The sequence below is a fragment of the Xiphophorus maculatus genome, chromosome 9 (assembly GCF_002775205.1).
Source record: "Xiphophorus maculatus strain JP 163 A chromosome 9, X_maculatus-5.0-male, whole genome shotgun sequence".
Classification (NCBI taxonomy): domain Eukaryota; kingdom Metazoa; phylum Chordata; class Actinopteri; order Cyprinodontiformes; family Poeciliidae; genus Xiphophorus; species Xiphophorus maculatus.
Genome location: NC_036451.1, coordinates 29,871,006 through 29,892,985, shown reverse-complemented (window position 1 = coordinate 29,892,985; position 21,980 = coordinate 29,871,006). Strand labels below are relative to the sequence as shown.

Genomic DNA, 21,980 nt, shown 5'->3' with positions numbered 1-21,980 from the left:
TCATACTATTACATTTTTAATCCATCCATCCATTTTTTTTACTTCCTTGTCCCCAGTGGGTGTGGGAGGGGTGCTGGTGCCTCTGCAGCCAGAGGCCAGGTCACCCTGGGCAGGTCGCCAGTCTGTCACAGGGCAACACAATTTTACTGTGCAACTTTTTTCTCGTGTTATTGTGACTTTTCTACTATATTAGAACCTTATTCTAGAAATATTTTTGATTTTATTCTTGTATTATTACAATTTTATTGTCGTACAACCTTATTCTCATGTTATTATGGTTTTATTCTCATGTTATTACAACTTTTTCTAGTAATTAATGATTTTATGTCATGAACATGAAAAGCTGTGGAATCTTTCACTTGTGAACTATTTTTGAATTAAATGGCTGTTGGGAGTCACAGCTTCTGCTGCTGCTCGTTTATGCCATAAATGTGACAAACTTGTTTTTACAGGGTATCTCATGTCAAAACAAAGACCATAAAAAGGTCATAAACATCAGTTTTAAATAGTTTTCAAGAAAGAAAATGTGTCTTTTATCTGCAGCCTAATGAGGGACTTTGACATCTCTGTTGTGATGTTGCTGCTCTTCTCTCTGTGAGCCATTTACATTCCTCTCCTCTTCTGAAGTGAAATGATTTTTAGATATTTTTTCCTCTCCTTGTGGAGTTTTTCGGAGGACAGCGGGGAACATATTGGCTGAGCCCACCAAGGTGTGCTAATGCCTGGTGGGCAAGTACTTTAAATGCTAATTCTCCCCGCCTATCCGTCCTGCACTCTGAAAAATAAAACATAAAAAACACCTTCGGTCCCGCTAACTACCTCCGAGGCAATCTCTTCCTCCACATAACGTCCGGTCCGGCTGATTCCCGCCGAGTGACCGCAGCTAACTGGCGCGCGCCGGCTGTCAGGACGCTAATGCTAGCCTAGCTTCCCAGAAAGCGCCGTTTGCCTCATGATGAGCAGTCACGCGTGTTTTGACATGTTTGCGTGGGGGACAGAAGGAGAGGAAAACAGTATTTTGGCAAGAAAAAAAAAAAGACTAGAGGCTCAGCGTGCAGCTAATGGCCGGCCGGCTGACAGGTCCATCACGGTTTTAGGCGGCTACTTTGCATCCGTCAAAAAAGAGGAAAAAAAAGGCCGGTTATGCAAACGTCCGGTTCACTGGTCGCCATCACAAGCACCAGCGGCTCTATCAGGCGACGCCATCCTGGTGTTTTGGTGATTGGAGCCGACTAGCAGGGGGCCGGCAGGTAATTCTGTCCAGGTCTGATGAGACGTAAATAATCGTCCATTTTCAGTCCACATCGTCCTCTGGGTTATAATTAACCCCTTAATTCTGCGGTTGCAGGAAACTCCTCCCTCTGATGACTGGAACACATTCTGTCTCCAAAACCTGGTCAGAACCAGCAAGAAACTCTTTTTCTTTTTTCTTTTTCTCCAGCCAAGTCCTCATAATTCACATTTATGTCCCCACAACACCACAAGATGAGCTCCTTCTCACACACCTACACACACACACACACACCCTACACACACACACCCTACACACAGACACCCCCCACACCCCTACACACACAGACTGCAGGTCAATTAAAGGCTGATGGGCGAATCAGCAGACAGTCCATTAAGTCGTCTGTATGTGTGATTTGGAGGTCGGACCCCCACGGAGACGCCTCCGTCTCCTTCAGCAAGGACAAACCCACAGCCAGGGTTCAGACGCAGCGGGGTTCCGCCGGTTCTGTTTGGTACCGACACAAAGAGCCCGCAAGACAAAACTGACACGAACAGAGTCGGAAAGATTGACAAAACGAACAGAAAATGAACCAAAATAGGTACAAAACAACCACTAAGAGAACAAACGGCTACAGACCAGACTGGATAACCAGAACCAGACCTGAACCAGCACCAGAAACAAAATCAACAATCATACAAAAAACAAAATACAAACCGGATCCAGGTGTGGGTGCACACCTGTACAGCCTGGTGTGTGTGCGTGTGTGTTTATCTTCCCACTGTAAACTGTAATTAGCCTCATTAATTAGCCTCATTACTGAAAGCAGCTTTTAAAACTCCTTCAGTCTAATTATTTCCTCTAAAGTCAAATTACTTTTCTACCAGACACGCTTCGCCCACAGGGGGGCGCTGTGATGCACCACCTGTAGTGTGAATGTTATTCCTGTGAATAACATTCAATAACATTCAATAGAAAACCTGAATGTTTTGTCTTCATGCAGTTAATTTAAATATCCGATAACAAAAACAAAAAAGAAACTGAGCTTCTTCTGGAAAAGAGTCTGGAATAAACAATAAACTGAACTTAAATATAAACATGGAAGAACAAAACTTTAAATGATGTTAGAAAAGAGCTTAGTGGTCAGATTTGTGACCTGATTTCATAATTCTTGAACTGAACACCAAATGATAAAATCAGGTTTATTTTTTACAAACAGAACCAGTTTGTTCATCTGAATATTGGCGGCCTTAAGATGGGGGGATCTTTTTAAAAATATTTTTAAATAAAGACATATATGTAATAAAGACATATGTGTAAAACCCAAGACATATATAGATAAAGAAAATGAATATATATTAATGTTATCACAACTATTCTCATATTATTTCAACATTTTTCTAGCAATATTACATTTTATTTCTAGTGATATTCAGACTTTATTCTAGCAATGTTACAACTTAATACGCAAGTAAAGTAATATTTCTAGAATTATGATTTTATTGTCATACAACTATTCTTGTTTTAAGATCTTATTCTTGTGTAACTACAACTTTATTATCATATTGATACGACTTTTTTAGTCATATTACAAATTTATGTTCATTTTATAACTTTTTAAAGTAATTCCAAGTCTTTATTTTCATACTTTTACAACTTTTTCTAGTAATATTATGACTTTAAAACATTGTGATTTTATTTTCATAAGACTGTCATTTTAAGACTTTATTCTCATATTACGATTTTACTGTCATACGACTTTATTCACATGGTATAACTACTTTTTTCTAGTGAAATTATGACTTTCTTCTACACTATTAAGACTTCATTCTGGTATTATTTTTAAGTGTGAGTGTTGAACGCTGATGTTTGCTGTAGCAGGTGACCTGGACGGTCTCACCTGACCCAGACGCTTCCTCTCTGCTCAAACATACGCCGATGATGCGATGCCCTGTTTCTGTTTTGCGATTGTTCTTCCTCTGCCGTTCTCTGCGTCTTGCTGTCCAACCTTTCTGCTTTTATTCACAGAAGCCTCTGAAAGTTTAATAGAGCAGCTCCCATTAATCCGTTGGTTCTATTTTAAAAGCAAGAATTAAAGATTCATCTGTATTCCTCTTTCTCCCTCTATCCTTTGCTTTTCCCTCCAAAGCTGACTCTCTGAAATATTTATGAGTGCTGAATCACTGGATGAGAGGAGGAAACTCCTCACTGCTTCAGAGGGCAAAGCAGCAGCTTCAACTCCAGGCCGAGCAGCTGAGGGGCGAAGAGGAAGCAACAGGAATCAAGAAACTGAAGACTGACATACTGCTCAAAATGTTGGTGTTTCCAATAAATAAGAAATGCAATCAAAATTGCATGTGAATATGCTGGATCAGTCATTAAAGTAAGTAATTAAAAAACATGCAGCGCCGTCATTCTCCTACTACTTCCTGTTGTCTTCTTCGTCATTTCCTACAGCAGTAACATCTGGTTATTGATCACTTGATTTGTGTGATGCAAAAAAAAAAGAAGAAAGTGTTCCCATTGCAGTTTTGCAAAATACACAACTTTTGATACAGCCAGAAACCAGCTCCAAAACTAGCTGAAAAATTTTACGCAAAAATGTGCTTCTTCAAAATTGGCATGTTTCCATTAATCAAATCTATTTCTGTAATTTCAATTTGCAATTTTAAGGTCAATGGAAATGTATCCTGTAGCTACGCTTCCATTACAAATGTGTGCAAAACTTTGTAGACATTCTGGTAATGTCGCAAAAACACAATTTTGCAATTGGAGCGTTTCCACTGAATAATAAACACCATTAAAATCGTGCATGAATAAGCTTGTTCACTAAATAATTTGGAACAATTCCAAATAAAAAAAGGTTTTTGGTAAATATAAAAACATAATTTTGGGTCCCTGTCAATAATACAATTATTCATGTCATTGTTTTTCTTGTTTTTGACAGTAAAAATGAAATGTTATTATTCCCAGACCAAAAGGGAAAACGTCCATTTTTACTGAACACCCCTGACCTCCATCTGTTCCTGCTTTAGCCGCACTTGACGGTAACGTGTTTTGTAGCAGTTTGTAAAAGACAACAACCACAGACACAATGCGCAGAAAATAATAACATCTATTTTAAGAAAAAGAAAAAGAACAAAAGAATTGGTGTCAATTCACAACCTAGTTTTTCACCAACAGAGGTGGGTCGACGGTGTTTATCAACCTGTTAGCTTAGCTAGCTACAAGCTAGCGTTAGCCTCCATTTCACCCGCATTTAACCATTGAAGGGAAATGTTTAGCAAGAGATTCATATTTTTAACTTGTCCCTGTTTCTTTTACCACACTCAACAGATGAGTCCCTGCCAGGTGCAGCCAGCCTGTGGCCCCACAGCACCGTAACTCCTCGCTGTGGCGGTGAAAAAGGTGAGCAACTTTATGTTCAGTGACATGCTAGTTAGCATAACTCCGAGAGTCTCTGTTGCTTTTTCTTTTCATATCTGAAACATTTATTACAGACAGAAATTTCAGCAATCATTATTAAACAAACAAAAATAAAAATAAAGGGATGGTTGGAAACAGAGAGTAGCCTGTCTTAGCATGTAAATGATATATTCTGCCATTTTCCGCCCTAATTTGTCCTCTTCTTGGTTTCCTAAATGCAATTAACAAAATGCAACTACAAACATTTTCTGTTTGTTGGGAGAAGCCTTCATTACTTTAAATGTGGTGGGACTTGATTAAAATCTTTAATTGAGTTATTTGCAGGATCTGTAACAAATTAATTGCAATTACCTGAAATCAAAAACCATATATTGACAAGGAAGGAAGACAGTGGCAATAATTTATAGTTTCCAGATCAATCTCAGGACGGTGGGAGTTTCTATGGTGACGGAGAAAAATCCGAGGAACCCTAAAACTTTGGCTGAGTCACATGTTTCTAATGTTTGGAGAGTGCTGCACCTCTTCAGGGCCCAGTTGGACCCACTTCAAACATGAAACCTGACCTGAACAAGTGTTTAAAGGTTTATTAGACACTAAAGGAAAACAGAGAAGCTCATAAAACCCCAAACTGTGGGAACTTAGACAAGGAGCAGCCAGAAATACTCTTTACTGTTACTGTTAAAATGTTTTTTGTTATGACAGCCATTATGAGTTTTTAAGACATAAAGCTCTTAAAAACTCTTAAATGTGACTTTCTGAATGCTGCAGATATCTTGATAGGAATAAAATTACGGGAATAAAGTCATAATATCACGACTTTACTCTTATAAACATTATGACTTTATTCTCATATTATTTAAACTTTATTCTCTTGATACTATTTTATTTTTATAATATTATAACTTTATTCTCGTATGACTTTATTCTTGACCTTATTCTCATGATTTTATCTTTTACCATTTTTTTAAACATGGCCTGAATACACTGTTGTAATGGTATTAAAAGTATTTAATTTGACTTTCTGAATCTAGAAAGAACAAATACATTTTTAGATAAAAATTTGGAAATTTCTCAGTTCTGCTCCGTGAACATTTTCTAGAAAGAAAAACTAAGAATTTTTTAGATTAACCTCAGAAATCTTCTAAGTTTCACAAGTTGAAAGTTTTCACCTTTTGAAACTCAGAAATTTCCATGTTTTTCTAAAACATTTCTAAGATTAATCTCAAAATATGTTTTTTTTTGACAAAAAATTTGCTCCCTTTCTATTTTTTCTATCTATAATTGTCCTAATACTTTGTTTTAGGTTTTCACACTTTTTTTACTGGAGGGGTTCCTCCTCTGGAGGTGGGCGGGGCTTCAGGCATGGCTGAATCGGAAGCCCCGCCCACCGGGACGCACCGGGAGCTGCAGTTTGGAGCTGAGCCGGTAATCAAGCCAAACGCTCCTCCTGCAGCTGCGACTAAACTTTTCTCTTTGTTCCCGTGTGCACGGGTCCGACCCGACCCGGTCCACTAGGCGCGGTCCGGTCCGGTTCTGAAAGTTTGTGAGCAGAAGTTTGCGGAGCGGCGGAGCTCCGGGGATCCGCTCGGTTGGACCCGAAGGTTACATAAGAGCGGACATAAATCCTGAATGAGCTCCGTGTCCGGCGCCGCTCCGCTCCGCGCGTAAACGCGCCGCAGAGTTCAGATTCCAGCTGAAAAGCGAGGACGCACGGTTCTGACCCGGTTCTGACTGAGTGAAAATGAAAGTTTGGAGCAGGTTTCCCCCCCTGGATGCATGCTCGGAGTATTTTCCTGACTTTAGAGTGTGGAGCGTGAAGCCGCGCGTCCTGACGCTGAATGGGATGGATGATCGTGTGAGCGGCGGAATGAAGCCAGCCTGCTGTAAATAAGACTCCCCGGTCCTCTCTGTGGATATAAAGTGACTGAAGAACGGTGATTTTTTTTTTTTTTTCATGAGCTTCGGTTCTGGTTCGCGAACAGCTGAACCGAAGAGACGCGGATGCTCGCCGCGCCGCCGCTCATGGCGCGCTCCGGGCGGCCGCCGCTGCTGCCACCGCCGCCGCTGCTGCTGCTCGGGCTGCTGCTGCTGCGACTCTGCTGCGCCGTTACCGACGACCGGCTCATCTCGGACCGGTACGCGGTCTACTGGAACAGCACCAACCCCAGGTAAGACCCAGAAAGACCCGGACAGGCCCTTGAATCCGAACTCTGTGCTCCCTGGAGGAACAGATTGGGATCATGAGCTGATCTGAGGTCAAATTTGATCAGAAAACTGTCTTGGGAATCGACTTTAAATTGGAATGGTTTCCTTAAATCAACCCAAATATAAATTGTTAAGTTCTGGAGAAATGAAACGGTGTGCTGCAGGGTTTTTGCAGTGCAGATAAAAACTCAAAATGCCTCCCAGATGTTAGAAACTGCAGCTTCAGCTCCAATTTTAAAGCCTCTGGTTCTGGTTGGCACCAGAAACCTGAACGGTTCTGATCCAACAGGTGAAATTTGTCTTTCATATCCATCTTGGATAAAATGTTGATAATTGATGTTGATGCAACTTGGAGAAAAACTTTCACCCAAACGTTAGAAATTCCCACTGAAAAATGTAAATGTATTGCATAGAAAATGAATGAAGCATTTCATTCTTTAAAAATATGTGAAAAATTCATTTAGTTTGTCTTTTTCAATCTAGAAATTTAACCTTTGTTGCTGTTTTCAGTTAATAACGTGATAAATTTTGGTTCTGATCTGTTGGTTCCATGATATTTTCTTACTATTTTGGTTATTTTCCACCAAAAATAGCAGGGAAATCTCTAATCATTTGATATTAACTGATGTTGCATACATTTTAACAGTTTTTATTTTTTTAGTGCATAATAAGAGAAAAATGGCTTCTCGCCGCTATGACCCGCTCAAGGTGACATCTTGTTTGGTCCAAAGATCTAAAATATTTGATTTATGGGAAAATGAGACCCGAAATAATGAACAGGAATGAAAGAAATCAAACTTGTGTATTCTTATAATTAATAATGGTTCTTTAAAAGAAGCTGTAGCCAGAGATTTTTTGGGTCAGTTAATTTCCATTTTTCTTACCAAAATATCAAATGTTTCCCATTTTCAGTGAAGGTTAGCTGTTTTTGTTTGGTTCTGAGTTGCTGGTTCAGCAGAAAATCTGAGGACGACTTCATGGTTCGTGGGAAATCGCAGTTAATTTTTCGGCAAGTCGACGTTGATTTGCTCGGACGTTTTGGCTACGTTTGTCAGTTCAGATTCCAGATGTTTCGATCTGCTTCAACACAACAAAATAGTTCTCCTTGTTTGCCAAAAAACTCGTTAAATTGTCTGGAACACATCCGATTTTTGTGCGACCTCTGACCTTCACTTGTACATTTACATTTTTTTCTGTTTTTTTTGTGCTCCTAGCAGCAGAATGTCGTCCATTCTGATTGGCTCCTCAGCTGGCCAATAGGAGGCAGCGGTGTTTTTGCGGATTACTGCAGGATTATAATGTGAAGGTGTTACTAAGGAAGAATTTTTTTTTTTGAGATTTTTTTTTTTTAATTTTTAAAAAGCGTGTTTTTTTTTCAAAATAAAAGCACAATAATGAGCTCAACAGAAAGCAGGAGCGTAAAGTTTGATCTGGAGAGTTTCTGCTGCAGGAAAAGTCGTTACAGGCCGTTCTCGTAAAGAGTCGGAGTGTGTGTTGGAGTGTGTGTGGTCGTCCAGATGTGAGGTTCTGGGTTTCCAGCTGCCTGATCGTTTGTGTCCCTGCTGCGTTCCTGTAATAACAAGGCAGAAAAAACGATTTTTCTCACTGGAGAATTAATATATCTGCGTCCCTGGAAGCATCGGTTAATTTATCGCTAATGGAAGTTCATGAAACACCCAGAAAGGATTCCTCCTTTCCGCCGCTAATCTGCAGCAGGAAATCCGTTTTCTATTAAACGCCACACGGAAAATTTCAGGAGGGGAACCTGCTGCTTGTCGTCCCGCCGTGACAGTTCTGTGGTTCAGCCCGATTAGGTCTCGATTAGAGGGTTTAAACCACCGTTCAGTAACCGGTTCTGCTCAGGGGCGATTGAGAAATCCGTTTGGGTTTGCAGGAACGTCGGTGTTGGCGGGTCGTTTGGGCCGAGCGAACAGAAACGGGTTAGGTGTCGTTTCTACACCTCAGACGTCCTTAAATATTCACTTTTGTACCTTTTTTCACACATAAAAATAGTTCAAACTCTAATTTAATGGAAAATAAAATAAAAAACATTAAATAAAAAGAAAATTTGACAGATTTTTAAATAAGAAAATTACTGAAATTGGACGTTTTACTTTTTTATCTAACAAAATTATTAAACTGTCTTTCATATTTTTACAGTTTGCTTTTGGATAGTTTATTAGTGTCACTTTACAAATGAATGTATTTTCTGACATTTTATGTACAAAGTGTGTTATTTTTCAGCTTTCTAAATGATGAATACTATTTTAAATAAAGAATATTAATTTGGCACTAGTGGCTTTAATTGACAGCAAAATGGAGGAAGACGTGCTGCAAACGTCTCAACGTTGGGAATTGGACCCAAAACGGCTGTGACTGTGGTTTCTACGGCTACACCACACCAACTTATTTCCATTAGTTTCTAAATATTTTCATTGGATAATTTGGTGTGTATCAAAAACTTAAACGTCAAAACTGACTAACTCTCCTCCAATATTTTAAAAATATTCGGTTTGCACAGAAAATGGATTTTAACGTCAGTCAACTGAACGAATCCAAGCAAAATTTTAAAATGTTTTAGGTTAAATTTACTGAAATATCAAATCCAGTCTAGTTTGATCCTCATTCGTGTTTCTTTAATCCATTTTGTAATTTTAGGATAAAATCTCCCAGATTATGATGCATTATATTTTGAATGTTTTTGAAAAACCTCTAATTAAAAAAAAAAATTTTATCGTTTAACCCTGAAATAACATGAGCAGAGAAAAATCAAACAACAAAATTATTTTATGAATTATAATATGGTTGAAGGGCGAATTAATCCCGAAATAGGTTCGAATTTTGTCTCAATGAAATAAAACACAATTTACCACGAATCCTACAAATTCTGGTGACCCATGTCTTTGTCTTTAACAGATTTCTGGATTTGATTGAAGGAGCCCAACGGTCATGAAGTTAACCACTGAATAAAAATAAAATTTACTAATAATTTCAGGTGTAACAAATATAAACATGCAGATTCAGAAAAAGGCAGAAATATAAAAATAATAGCCTTTACGTTAAGAGCAAATACTGTGTAGTTAGTGCCTTTTTAAGTTAAACTGGGTCAAAGGTCATAGTGCTTCACATGCAAAAAAGAAAGAAATCTTTTGACTCATACTTGACCTCAAATTTGTTGTTTTAACAGAAATGTTTGGAAACGTGCGTATTTTTTATGAGTCCAGTTTGTGTTAGCAAGCAACTTTACGAAGCCAGCTCAACCGCAGGCTAAAAATTCACCAATAAAAATCCACGAATCAGGACGGGATCAGCTGGTAGAGCTTCGCTTTCTTCACTCAAACTGTCAAAATAAGCCGAATTAGTGGAGTGGATGGTGTGCATCTTCAGCAAAGTGTAACTTTGAACGTTAATTCTAGTTTGCATAAATAAAATAGATTTTTTTCTTACCAAAAACTGTAATTGAAAATTAGCTTAAAAACGAATCAAAATATTGATTTCTGCAGCTCTAATTACAACAATGGCTATAGAGGTTGCTTGTTTTATTGATGCATTCATCTGTAATTCTTATGAATCTATATCTCTTTCTATAACCCCTTATAGTCCATACATACATAGTCTTGTACATCTGTAAATAAATATTTATGTCTCGTAGAGCACTTCTGGATAGATGCAAACTACATCTCATTGCTTGTACTTGTGACAGTACAATGACAATAAAGTTGAATTCTATTCTATTCTATTAATATATATTATGATAAATTTGATGTAAAGTGTGTTTACTTAAACATACTTTGACTTTGTTGTCCACTCCACTCATTTTTTAATTCTTCTGATCTTTTCGTCTCATTGTGTTTGGCTGATTTAATAAATTTTTTCCTGACCTCGAAGTAGCTCGTAGATCTTCTTTCTTTTTGCCGTTGCAGCAGTAATTTTTTTGGGATTGGCACATTTAGGTCTAAGTTACCACTTTTCTCTCTTCATTCATAGAAATCTGTTTCCATTCATAAAAACACAGACGTCATAACTTCTGCTCCCAACATTTTGGCTTTTAGGTGTGAAATATATTCAAAAATAACTCAAATTTCCCATAATTCTGTCATGAAGTCGTTTTGGGAAACGTCAAAACGTGCATCTCAACGACATTGATCATTTTTTACGGTTTGTAATGGCCGCTGCCTGGACTCGCTCTGTAATCTGATGCTCTGTAATCCGGAACCTCTCGACCTCACGCACTAGCTCCGGCTCCTTCCCCACCAGAGAGGTGACATTCCACGTCCCAAGAGCCAGTTTCTGCAACCGAGGATCGGACCGCCAGGGTCCCCTCCCTCTGATGCCTGTTCAGTTTGTGCTAATTGAATCTTTCTGACCTTGTTGTTGGTTTCATCTGAAGTGTAAATTTATTTATCTCGTTCTGAGCTGCCTCCGGACACTTTCACATCTCAGCAGTCTGATTGTATGAGGAATAATTAGAGGCTTATTAGGAAATAAAGACAGACGTCCGGTAGTTTGATGAGCTCGAACGTAGAATGACTAAAAAATTGTGACGTACAAATGTTTAAAAAACTTACATCCTTTACTCTTTTTGTTCGTTTTTCACTAAATGTGCAAACCGTCCGCTTCACTTCTGTTTTCTCTACTCATCCATATGCCTCCATTTTTCCATCCTCGCAGGTTCGGTCTCTTACCCCCTTTTTTCTTTTAGGGATTCGATGTTCATCCAGGCATCAAAATGGCCCCCAGCCTTTTGGTTGACGGGCTTCACCGCCACAACTTGCCTCAACAATAAAGAGGTGCACAGTATGGGTGTAAAATGAAGGGAAATGGTCAAAAAATGATGGAATCTGGTTCAAGCGTTTATGAGTAAAGACAATAATATAATGATATACTTCAGAATATTGATGCAGAGTTATCACTATGAAGTTAGATAATGCCGTTCTTTCTCGTTCAAGCTATCGAACATCCAGTTTCCTGTATTTTCACTCTGCAGATAATCTACTTCAACATCTTTCGCTGATTTTAACATGTAAAACTAAATGAAAATTTTATCTTTTTATTCATGATGCACCAAAACAGATTGGTCTACTTTCCCATCACCTTCTCCAAGAGCTAATACCAAATCAAAGCTACAAAAAAATGTGGATTTTTGTTTTACAATTTTGTATGAAAATCAGGGATTTCCAGTTACAAAATGTAAAGAAATGATTAAATAAAGTGAGCATAAAGCGGCGGCCTCCATGTTAGGCTTGGGATAGCTCTTGCATAGAGATGCACTGATCCGATATTAAAAACTGTATTGGTCCCGATATTGAAAAAAGATTCTAGATTGGGTATTGGTGACGATGTGGCTAATCCATAAGAGCCTGTCTATTCAGTCTAATTCTGTGGTTTGTGGTCTGAGTGACGTCTGCTTTATTATTTATTTTACATTATATTTAGAATTACTAATTGTACTTTTTAAACAATTTAAAACATTTGTTGCAGTTTATTTTTTACATGTTTGACCAAAGTAGTCAAGCTATAGTTTTATCTGTTTCAGTTTCTTGATTATTTATTTTACTTTGGCTGTTGTTAAGCCTGCCGCAATACACAATTATTCAATTAATCCCATGATTAAATGAGCTTGATTATAGATGAACGATATATCAGCACCAACATCGGTATCGGCCGATATTAGTACATTTTTAACATATCAGTATTGGCCAAATATGTTGTTTATTTTTATCTGTTTCTGGTGTTTCTTTTCCCAAAGCTGTCGAAACGGTAGTGAAATATATATAATATTGGTAAATATTGGTTATGAACCATAACAGAAATATTAACATAGGATATAGATATAACTTATTAATGTGTTTTTTTTGTATGTCTGAGTGACTCTTTGAATATGTCACTCCAGACTCTGCCCTCAAATACTGTCAGAATTACAGATCTAAAAAACTAGACAAGTTATAGATTCTCCCTTGAAATGATGGACACATTTAACGGTGGATAAAAAAAAACATAGTAATTTTTTTAATGTTATTTGTATCCAAGAAGAAACCTGAAAGCAGAAACTTGCAGACAATTTGATTGTATTTATTAAGTTTTTAAGCAGACCTACATTTCCTATTTTTTTTCGGTTTGGGACGTTATTAGTTGCCCATTTAGAAAACGTTCAGGAGACATACGATCTAAGAAAACTAGAAGTTGGGATAGTCCAACGATTGCTTGATTGGTGGACTGCCATTTGTGACCAATAAACTTGGATTGTTGGCAACATTGGGATTATTTTTTTCTAGCGTATTTTGTTTAAGTTTGCATTTTGCATTTTTCTTGTGTAATCTTGACTAAGTATTAAAACAGAAGCCATCAATTGTAGTCTGATTTTTAATGTTTTTCTGTTTCTGTTCACAAGAAACTGTTCAACTTTATTGATGTTTTATACCCATTAAAATAATTGGGTCTGAACACAGAAATCGCAGGAAAATGGTGATAATTGTGATGCGTGGTTTTGAGTCGGAACCAGATGAAGAAAGAAACTGGGTTTAAAACTTTGTTCTAAGCAAATATTTCTTGTAAAGCGTTCCTTGTATCCATTTAAATGTTTGAATCTGCTTCCAAATGTCGGGATCCAGCAAACGTTGGATTCCATGCTGTTCTCCGACACCCTTTCCTTTTTCAGTGACGTCTGTCAAAACAAAATCCTTCTTTTTTAAAACGTTAGACGACACAATAAGAAGTCTTTTCCCTGCTCCCCTGATTCCACTCGGCTCAGGTTTTAGTGCTGCGCTCTGCAGGAGGGCCGGCTGCTTTCCCATCTGATTTTTATTTAAATGTTCCTGTAAGTAGCTGAGTGTCTGTCTGTGGTTTGTGTTTACTGTGTTTTCTGTTTTAATCCAGTCTGATCTCATTTATTCTGTCAGTGAGTCATTTCACTAATGTCAGCGTCTTTCTGGGAGCAGAAAGAAAGTCAGAAACGTATTAATTATTAAGAAATCAAAGTGGCACTTGATGAGTTTTAGTATCAAAAACTGTTTTCAGTCATAAAAATTCAGTGATTAAGAACCATTTTGTCCACAAAAGGCCAGAAAATAATTAAGTGGAATATATGGAAAGCTAAGGTAGCAGATTTTCTCTATTTAAAAGAATTTCTAAATAAAATCATTTAATTCTTTGCTTCAGTTTACAAAAAACCAAAACGAGACAAAATTCCTAAAAATAAAAAACTGAAATATTTGACAATTTATTGTAAAAATTAAAAAATCTATCAAGCAATTTTTTAAACAAAAATCTAACACCTAATGTGTTATTAAAATATGTGCAGAAACAGAAATGTGACAGATTGGATTGCCTTGCATAAGAACTACTGTTTAGTCATAACATTAGTATTTTAAAAGATCTGCATGAAATACATTTTTTCACCAAACTTAAATAACAAATGAACTTCCCCATACTGGACGGTTTGGACCACAGTTAGTCACTGGACAGAATGGAGAGTTGTTAACCCTGTTGGCTCATAAATCAGGAAGTTGGGAGTTTTTTGAGAAATAACGCCAAATTACCTTTTACTTTAGTTTTGAAATCTAGCCATATAAAGCTTGAATGTTATTTTGTTTTTTTTTCCACAGTGGATGGTTGGAATAAGCAGCTAGGGTTTTTGCAGCGTATTGGTAAGGTCGTGTGATGGAGTGTGAGAGTTTCCTGAAGGCAGGCTTAAAGCTCCCCCAGCCAGGTTGTGGTGGTTTATTATTTTCAGTGGCAACGTTTCTGGGTCCTGGGCGAAGTGTAGCGTAGTGCGCTGACAGCTCTGGCAGCAAATCCATGATGTGGAGCTGGCAATGCGTGGCTGGACCTTCAGGAAGCTGAGGCACAGATTCAGGGAATCCCATCAACGCAGCATTTAGCGGTGTGCCAAAAAATCAGCTTCCATAAAAATGCAGATTCTCGTTTACTGTGATATAGAATCGATATAAAATGTCCCAAAATTTATTTAGAAAAAATTAAACAAGTTTGTCGACTGCCAGCCTCCATTTTGTAAGTATAACTTAGTTTTATCACAATACTATTTTGAGAACAATAAAAGTGACAATAATAACTATTTATTACTTCCTCTTTAAGAATTTGTATTGTTGTGAACAGTGTGTCACAGCAATTGTTGTCCCACAAACATTGCTATTGAAAAATATTCACCAGACATAAAGAAGTGTGAATCTGAATTTAGTTATATTAGACTTAGACTTAGACTGACTTTATTGTCATCTTGCATGCACAGGGTGAATACAGAACAAAATTTTGTTGCATACGGCTCAGGACAATGTTTTGAGCTTCCAATGTTGTGAGGTTACTCCAGAATAAAATAAAATACAGTATAAAATATTAATATAAATCTAAATATAAAATATAAAGTGCAGGGATGACAGTAAAATAGAAGTTATTTATATCTTTGGATGTATCTTTATTTGTTGATTGTTTTTTTTAACAAACAGTGGAGAAAATAGTAAACTATCAATGACAACAACACGGACAGTTGTGGGGATTTAAACAAAATTAATTTGAGTTTTTAAAAATTGTGATCAATTTATCAGTATAAATGAATAACGTCATGCAGGGCATCTTGAAGTCGCTGTGTAGATGGTTTCCGGATGCACAGAAAGCACCAAAACAAATTGGAAACCATAAAAATAAGAGAAAAATATTCAACCAGCCAACATTTGGCAAACCTTTGGACTGATTTAGTCTTTACCTCATTCCCAGAAAGACGGTTTGCAAAATGAAGATTGAGCAATTTGGGAACAAGGTCCTGTATAGAACAACTACAGGACAATTCAAATAAACCACACTAGCTAGTGTGTTAACTATTACATTAACTACTACGGTAGCTACCATGCTGGCTACTGTGCTAGCGCTACGCTAGCTACCAGGCTTCAGAAAAGTGACATAAAAACGAAACAAAAGGAAAATTGGGAATAGGGAAGAAAGAGGGGAATAAAAATAGGGAAAAAGAATGAAAACTGAACATTTAAAAGTAAAAACAAACCATAAATAGGACAAAGTTCAGTGGCATTAGCTCTCTATGCATCACATGTTAAACCTACAGTATGTGACCTGTTTGTGACATCACTATGTTTCGGTGTTGCCTGTAGGTGTCGCCATTTCTGTGAAAAACCTCTCAGGTTAGAAAATAAATCTAAAGGACACAAAAGACCTGATTCTTATTCTTAACATTTCAATTAACTTTGTGATTAGTGCCACCCTCCCAGAGCTAAGAGAGAGTTGCTAGCTTTCGTGACCTCGATGGTTTTCCAGCTTTAGCGTAAAATCATTTGTTTTAGTCCCGCCTCCGGTTGAAACATGTAATGAGGTTTCAAAGTATTTCCGTTAAGTTTGCTGCAGCGTTCCTAAACTCCAGGTCGTTAATGAACGTCACGCTAATCGGATCCTCGTGTTTAAGAATGATCAGCGTTTGTATAAACTTTATCCTCCACTCCTACGAGACAGGACATTGTCGTTGTTAAAGTTAAAGAAGAAATTAAATGCTCAGATCAGTCAGTGTTCCGCTTCTGCAGATGTTATTTCGCAGACTGAAGATCTTTGTGTTGGTTTCCTCCACCAGACTGGCTGTTAAGTCTGAAGTTAAATGAAACATTTCTTGGTTATGGCTCGACTCTGTCTCACTAAATAGAATTATGAGGAAGTAAAATGGTCCTCTGTTACCGCTGCGCCGCCTCCCTCAACCCAAAACCCCCAAAAATGTTAACTTCATTAAGGTTCCCTGAAAGCAGAGAGAGACCTCCAGAAAATGTCCTGAGGCCGCCGAAGGGATCTGGGCGAGAAGTTCCTGATGGATTCAATAAAAACCAACTTGTGAGGCTGGAAAACACGAGTTCACGCTCAAACGAGTCACTGTTTCTGCACTGAAGGGACCGCAGAGTTTAACATGCTGTAATAAAGGCAGTTTGATCTTCTTACATATGAAATAAAACTGGAACATTTATGCAGGAATTTAAGGTAAAAACGTGTAAGAATGCAAGAAAAATAATTCTTCATTACATTCAGACCTTAGCTGTTGTAGTGCATCAAAGGTCTTGGTCATCGTCTTCTCTCTGATTGGTCAGTCTGAATTTTCCCTCAACCAACCGGGTTAAAATGTAAAACTGGGTGAGAAACTCTCGTTTGGGACCTTAAAGGAACAGTGTCGTGTAAAATCAACTTTTTTATAATGTTTTTTCCTCATCTAAAACAATCCTGGATTCTTTCCTACATGTTTCAGAAATCCTTTAATCTCCATGGCAACCAGTCAGCTGGGCCTAGCCACGCCTTCTAGATGCAGCTCCACCACTCAGCTCCTTCAGACTAGCCAGCAGCAATTAGCAAACACCTGGTGGAACTGGTGAGCTTTTTATAGGAGCTGCTGCTCAGAGCAACGCTGGTAAAACGTTGTCAGCGGGTTAATAGAGGAGCCATGTTGGGACGACGTCCTGAAGGCAGAGCTTCAGAAAGAGCAGGAGTTTTAAAGAGACAGAGACCCCATTTCCAAGTCTTAAATTATGAATTCAGATTTCTTTATGAAGTTATATTTGATACGTATAGCATTTTCATAACAACTGAAGGTAACATAAGTAGCTATAAAATGGCTTTATGTGCCTGGAAAACATAACACTGCTCCTTTAAGAGTCATGAAGGGTGTGAAGTATTCATACCTGAGGAACTGTTTAATCTACAGGTGGGAGTTGGCATCACTGAAACACAATGTTTGTAATCATTTTGATATGAACTCACAGTTATGCATTTGCACAATAATATGCAAGGATCTTTTGATTTTGTGTGAATTTCCACGATCGCAGAATTGCGACTAATTGAGGGACTGATTGATGTGATTTGGCATCTGGAGACTAGAGGGCCACTTAGAAAGCTGCAGCGGGCCGCATTTCTCCCATGGGCCATGAGTTTGACACATGTGGTTCCGATGATTGTTGATGCGAGGATTCAGGTGTTTTGTTGCAGGTATGCGTCTAAAAGTTGCAGGATAGCATCTCTCTGGTTTAGGCATTTCTTGTATTAGAATGGCGTAGTCAAAGTCCAGACCAAGGCTGAATCTGGAATCAGTGACAAAAGTAGATAAATGATGCTCAGTTGTTCTTCCTATTCGATCTGGCTGAGTTTGAGTTGTTAAGGAAAATATGGATAAAAACTCGAGTCTCCAGATGTTCAAATTTAGTTGAGACGAAACCCCAAAGGAAACGTGGAGCGAATAATCCATCGTTCTCCTTCCACTCCATTTATGTCCCCAAATCCCAGTGAAATACAACACTGATGGTCTGAAATGTGGAAAAATAAAAAGGTTGAGCACTTTCACTAAGAGACTTCTTAATTTTATCAATTTTAATTTATGAATACATTAATTTCAGAGGATAAAAACAATTTAATTTGAGTTTAAAGTCAGTAATAATGTATGAATAATGATCTGCAGCTCTCGCTGGAGCGGTTCGCAGCCGAGTGTGAAGCGGCCGGGATGGGGATCAGTGCCTCCAAATCCGAGGCCATGGTCTTGAGCCGGAAAAGGGTAGAGTGCCTTCTCCGGGTCAGGGGGGGTGTCCTGCCCCAAGTGGAGGAGTTTAAGTATCTCGGGATCTTGTTCACGAATGGGGGAAGAAGGGAGCGGGAGATCGACAGGCGGATTGGCGCAGCGTCTGCTGTCAAGCGGGCGCTGTACCGGTCCGTCGTGGTGAAGAGAGAGCTGAGCCAAAAAGCGAAGCTCTCGATTTACCGGTCGATCTACGTTCCCACCCTCATCTATGGTCATGAGCTTTGGGTCATGACCGAAAGAACGAGATCGCGGATACAAGCGGCCGAAATGGGTTTTCTCCGTAGGGTGGCTGGGCTCTCCCTTAGAGATAGGGTGAGAAGCTCAGTCATCCGGGAGGGACTCAGAGTAGAGCCGCTGCTCCTTCACATCGAGAGGAGCCAGTTGAGGTGGCTCGGGCATCTGGTCAGGATGCCTCCTGGACGCCTCCCTGGTGAGGTGTTCCGGGCACGTCCCACCGGGAGGAGGCCCCGGGGAAGACCCAGGACGCGCTGGAGGGACTATGTCTCTCGGCTGGCCTGGGAACGCCTCGGGATTCCCCCGGAGGAGCTAGAAGAAGTGGCTGGGGAGAGGGAAGTCTGGGCCTCCCTTCTGAAGCTGCTACCCCCGCGACCCGACCCCGGATAAGCGGAAGAAGATGGATGGATGGATGGATAATGATCTAAAGCAGAGGTGTCCAAAGCGTGGCCCGGGGGCCGTTTGTGGCCCTTAACTCCAGTTTAAGAAAGATATATCAGTGTACTAAACGTTTTATTTTTACGTCAGCTGAAAATTCTTGCAATGGACAAAGTATTCATATTTTACAGCCAAACTTTAATAACAAGTAGAACGACGTTTATCCAGAGATTTTTACTCAAAAGACGACTTTGCTGCTTCAAAATCAGCTTTTCTATAATTTATTAAACTCGACTAAAATCGTTTTGAAAGAAATACTGTTATTATAACGGAATAAATTGTCTTTGTTTTGACACAGAAAATGTGCAAAATCTGTTTTAGGTTTTGGATTTACAGAAAATAAAAAAAATTGGACAATTTCTTTTGTTTTTCTTGGGAAACTTTTGAATCAGATTTTTTTCCCCCGGATGACAAAAAGTTTGGACACCCCTGATCTAAAGTTTTTAAATCTTGAGTGTTGATTGAGTTGATGCCACTGATTTCTCTGCTGTTTGTTGGCCGTTAATCGTTTGGTAATCATTTGTTAATCGTTTGTTAATGTTTGGTCATGTCTGACTGGTTAGCAGCATGCTAACTCCCCTCAACCGCCTCTCCATCTGAAAACGACTCCAAGGTGATGTGGCTGGACTGGTTTCTGGAGTTTTTCTCCCAGTTTGTCCCCAGTTTGGTCTGCCTGCAGCTCTGCACCGCTGAAGGAGAAAATGGCGGCCAGTTTGGTTCAGAAAAAGAAAGTGGTAACGCATCACTGCAGCCGCCATTTTGCTAAGCCGGGGTCAGATTTCCCCTTCCTCCTCTGAATGAAACTTCCCTGAAACTTTACTTTTTTTTGGAATTGCTCTTAAAATGCGGCCAAATCTCAGTTGAAGTTTAAGTCTAATTATTGTTTGTGTTATTTTTTTCAGTCAAAATAAAAAAAAAAAAACATTTGTACTGAAAAAGGTGAACAATGTTTAAATTGCTGTCATTGTGGACCGTAGGTAGAAGCACAAAGCATCATAAAAATTAAAAACAATCTTTTCTGTATATTTTCTAAAACATTTTATGAAATCCAGTCTGTAGAAAAGAAAACAATCAAACCTCATAATTTGCTAAACAAAAATCATTTGTTTAGCAAATGATTTTCATAATTAATTTTTTATTTTAAAAGTGAAAACACATTTTTAACTCTTGGACTACTGAATCTCTTTAACTGAAGTGCGGTTGTTTTTTAATATACGTCCAAATCTTTAATTATTTTAAGTAAATAATTTGAACTTTTTTCTTTGTTTCAATCCGCTTCTGTTTAAACCTGGGAAGGAGTTTTTAGTAACCGGCTCTACTCAATCATGAAGTTTTAAAGAATCAGACGCAGATACAATTCGCTTTCTTCTGGTGTTTTGTTTATTTCATACGAGTTTCTCCAGATCTCCTCACAATAATTCATGTATGGAAGTAATTTCTTTGGACAAACTCAACATTTTTATATTTTTTTGTCTTAAAGGTTGGAGTAGCATGTCGGTGATCCTGAATCTGAATCTGAGTTAATAAAAAAAAGTGATAAATCCTGAAAAAGTGGCACCGTTTGAGCGTAAATGAGCGGTTTGGGTTATTGAGGCACGTTTAGCTCTTCATTACAACCTCATAATTCTCGGCAGGCTTTATCGCCTCTGTCATCTGGATCCAGAAAGGAAACCGAGACGAGTCGGTCCCAGAGAGACTCGGCAGAATGAAACACATGTGGGCTGTTAATTATGTCGCTGCTGCTGCTGCTCTCTAATAAGACGTTTTATTCGTGACGGAGCTGAAAAATGGCCGAGTGCTCGCTTAGTCTTCCAGCTCATTCAGTTCCACCGGGAAGTGTTGCAGTATGGAAGACCAAAACTGACATAATTAGCAATAAAAGCAGAAATATATTTAGTTTTTTCTTTTCCTTACATATGCATTTTTGACTATACATGCATATTTTGACAAATGTATAAGGAAAAGGAAAAATTATATATATATATATATATATATATATATATATATATATATATATATATTTCTGGACAAAAACGCATATATAAGGAAAATGCGAAAGAAAACATAAATTTCTTGACGAAAATGCATGTATGAAAAAAAAGAAAAACTAAATATATACATTTCTTGACGAAAACACATGCAAGGAAAAACAATACATGTATCTCTGCTTTTATTTTCAATTTTGTCAGCTTTGTTCCTCCATATTTCAGCTCAGATTTATTATTTTAAAAAATCATGTTTTTTTTCTAGCATGTTTTCATGTAAACTTGTTTTCTCACCTTTTTATTATATGACTTTTGAAAATGCTTCAGATTTTGAACAGCAAACCTTAAAGTGAATTTAAAAATGACAATAAACGGTAATTTTTCCGAGGTTAGATGCAGTTATTAGTCCTAATGTATGATCACTGTCATTTAAATTAAATCCCAGGCTGGCAGGTGTCTGGGTTTCAAGCTGCTAAATTACTTTCCGTCCTCCTGTTCCTGTGGTCTCAGTCTATTTTAGATTACAAATAAAGAGATTTCTGCTAATTTGCTGCATAAAATAAACCTTTAACACCTCCTGCTTTCAGAGGCACATTAAGGCCAAGAGCGCAGAAAATCTTGACATTTAAGGGATTTTATCCTCTTTTATTTCATAGCAGGTAATATTAGAAGTCTTCCTGTTTCAATTGAAATCAGTAAGTTGATGATATTAGAGGAAATATTGGAATATTTTGAAGATTTATTAAAACGCGTTGAGCCGAGTTTTGCCTTCACTTTGTCCGTTTTTCCAACACATCGTCCTTCAAAGTGACGACAAAGTGAAGCGCCGTTAACCACGCAAACAAAATATTTTTCTGTCACTATCTTAAACCTGAACCTAACCAGAACCATGACCTTT

At 38.2% G+C, this 21,980-nt stretch overlaps 1 protein-coding gene across 1 annotated transcript in view; it reads left to right on the top strand.

Moving 5' to 3' along the window:
* Positions 1-6,085: 6,085 nt before the first annotated feature.
* Positions 6,086-21,980, top strand: part of efna2 (ephrin A2) — a 92,393-nt gene continuing 76,498 nt past the window's right edge. Inside the window, exon 1 of the mRNA XM_023339145.1 lies at positions 6,086-6,825. Coding sequence (XP_023194913.1) covers positions 6,659-6,825 — 167 coding nt within the window. The 5' untranslated portion in view covers positions 6,086-6,658. The remainder of the gene's footprint in view (positions 6,826-21,980) is intronic.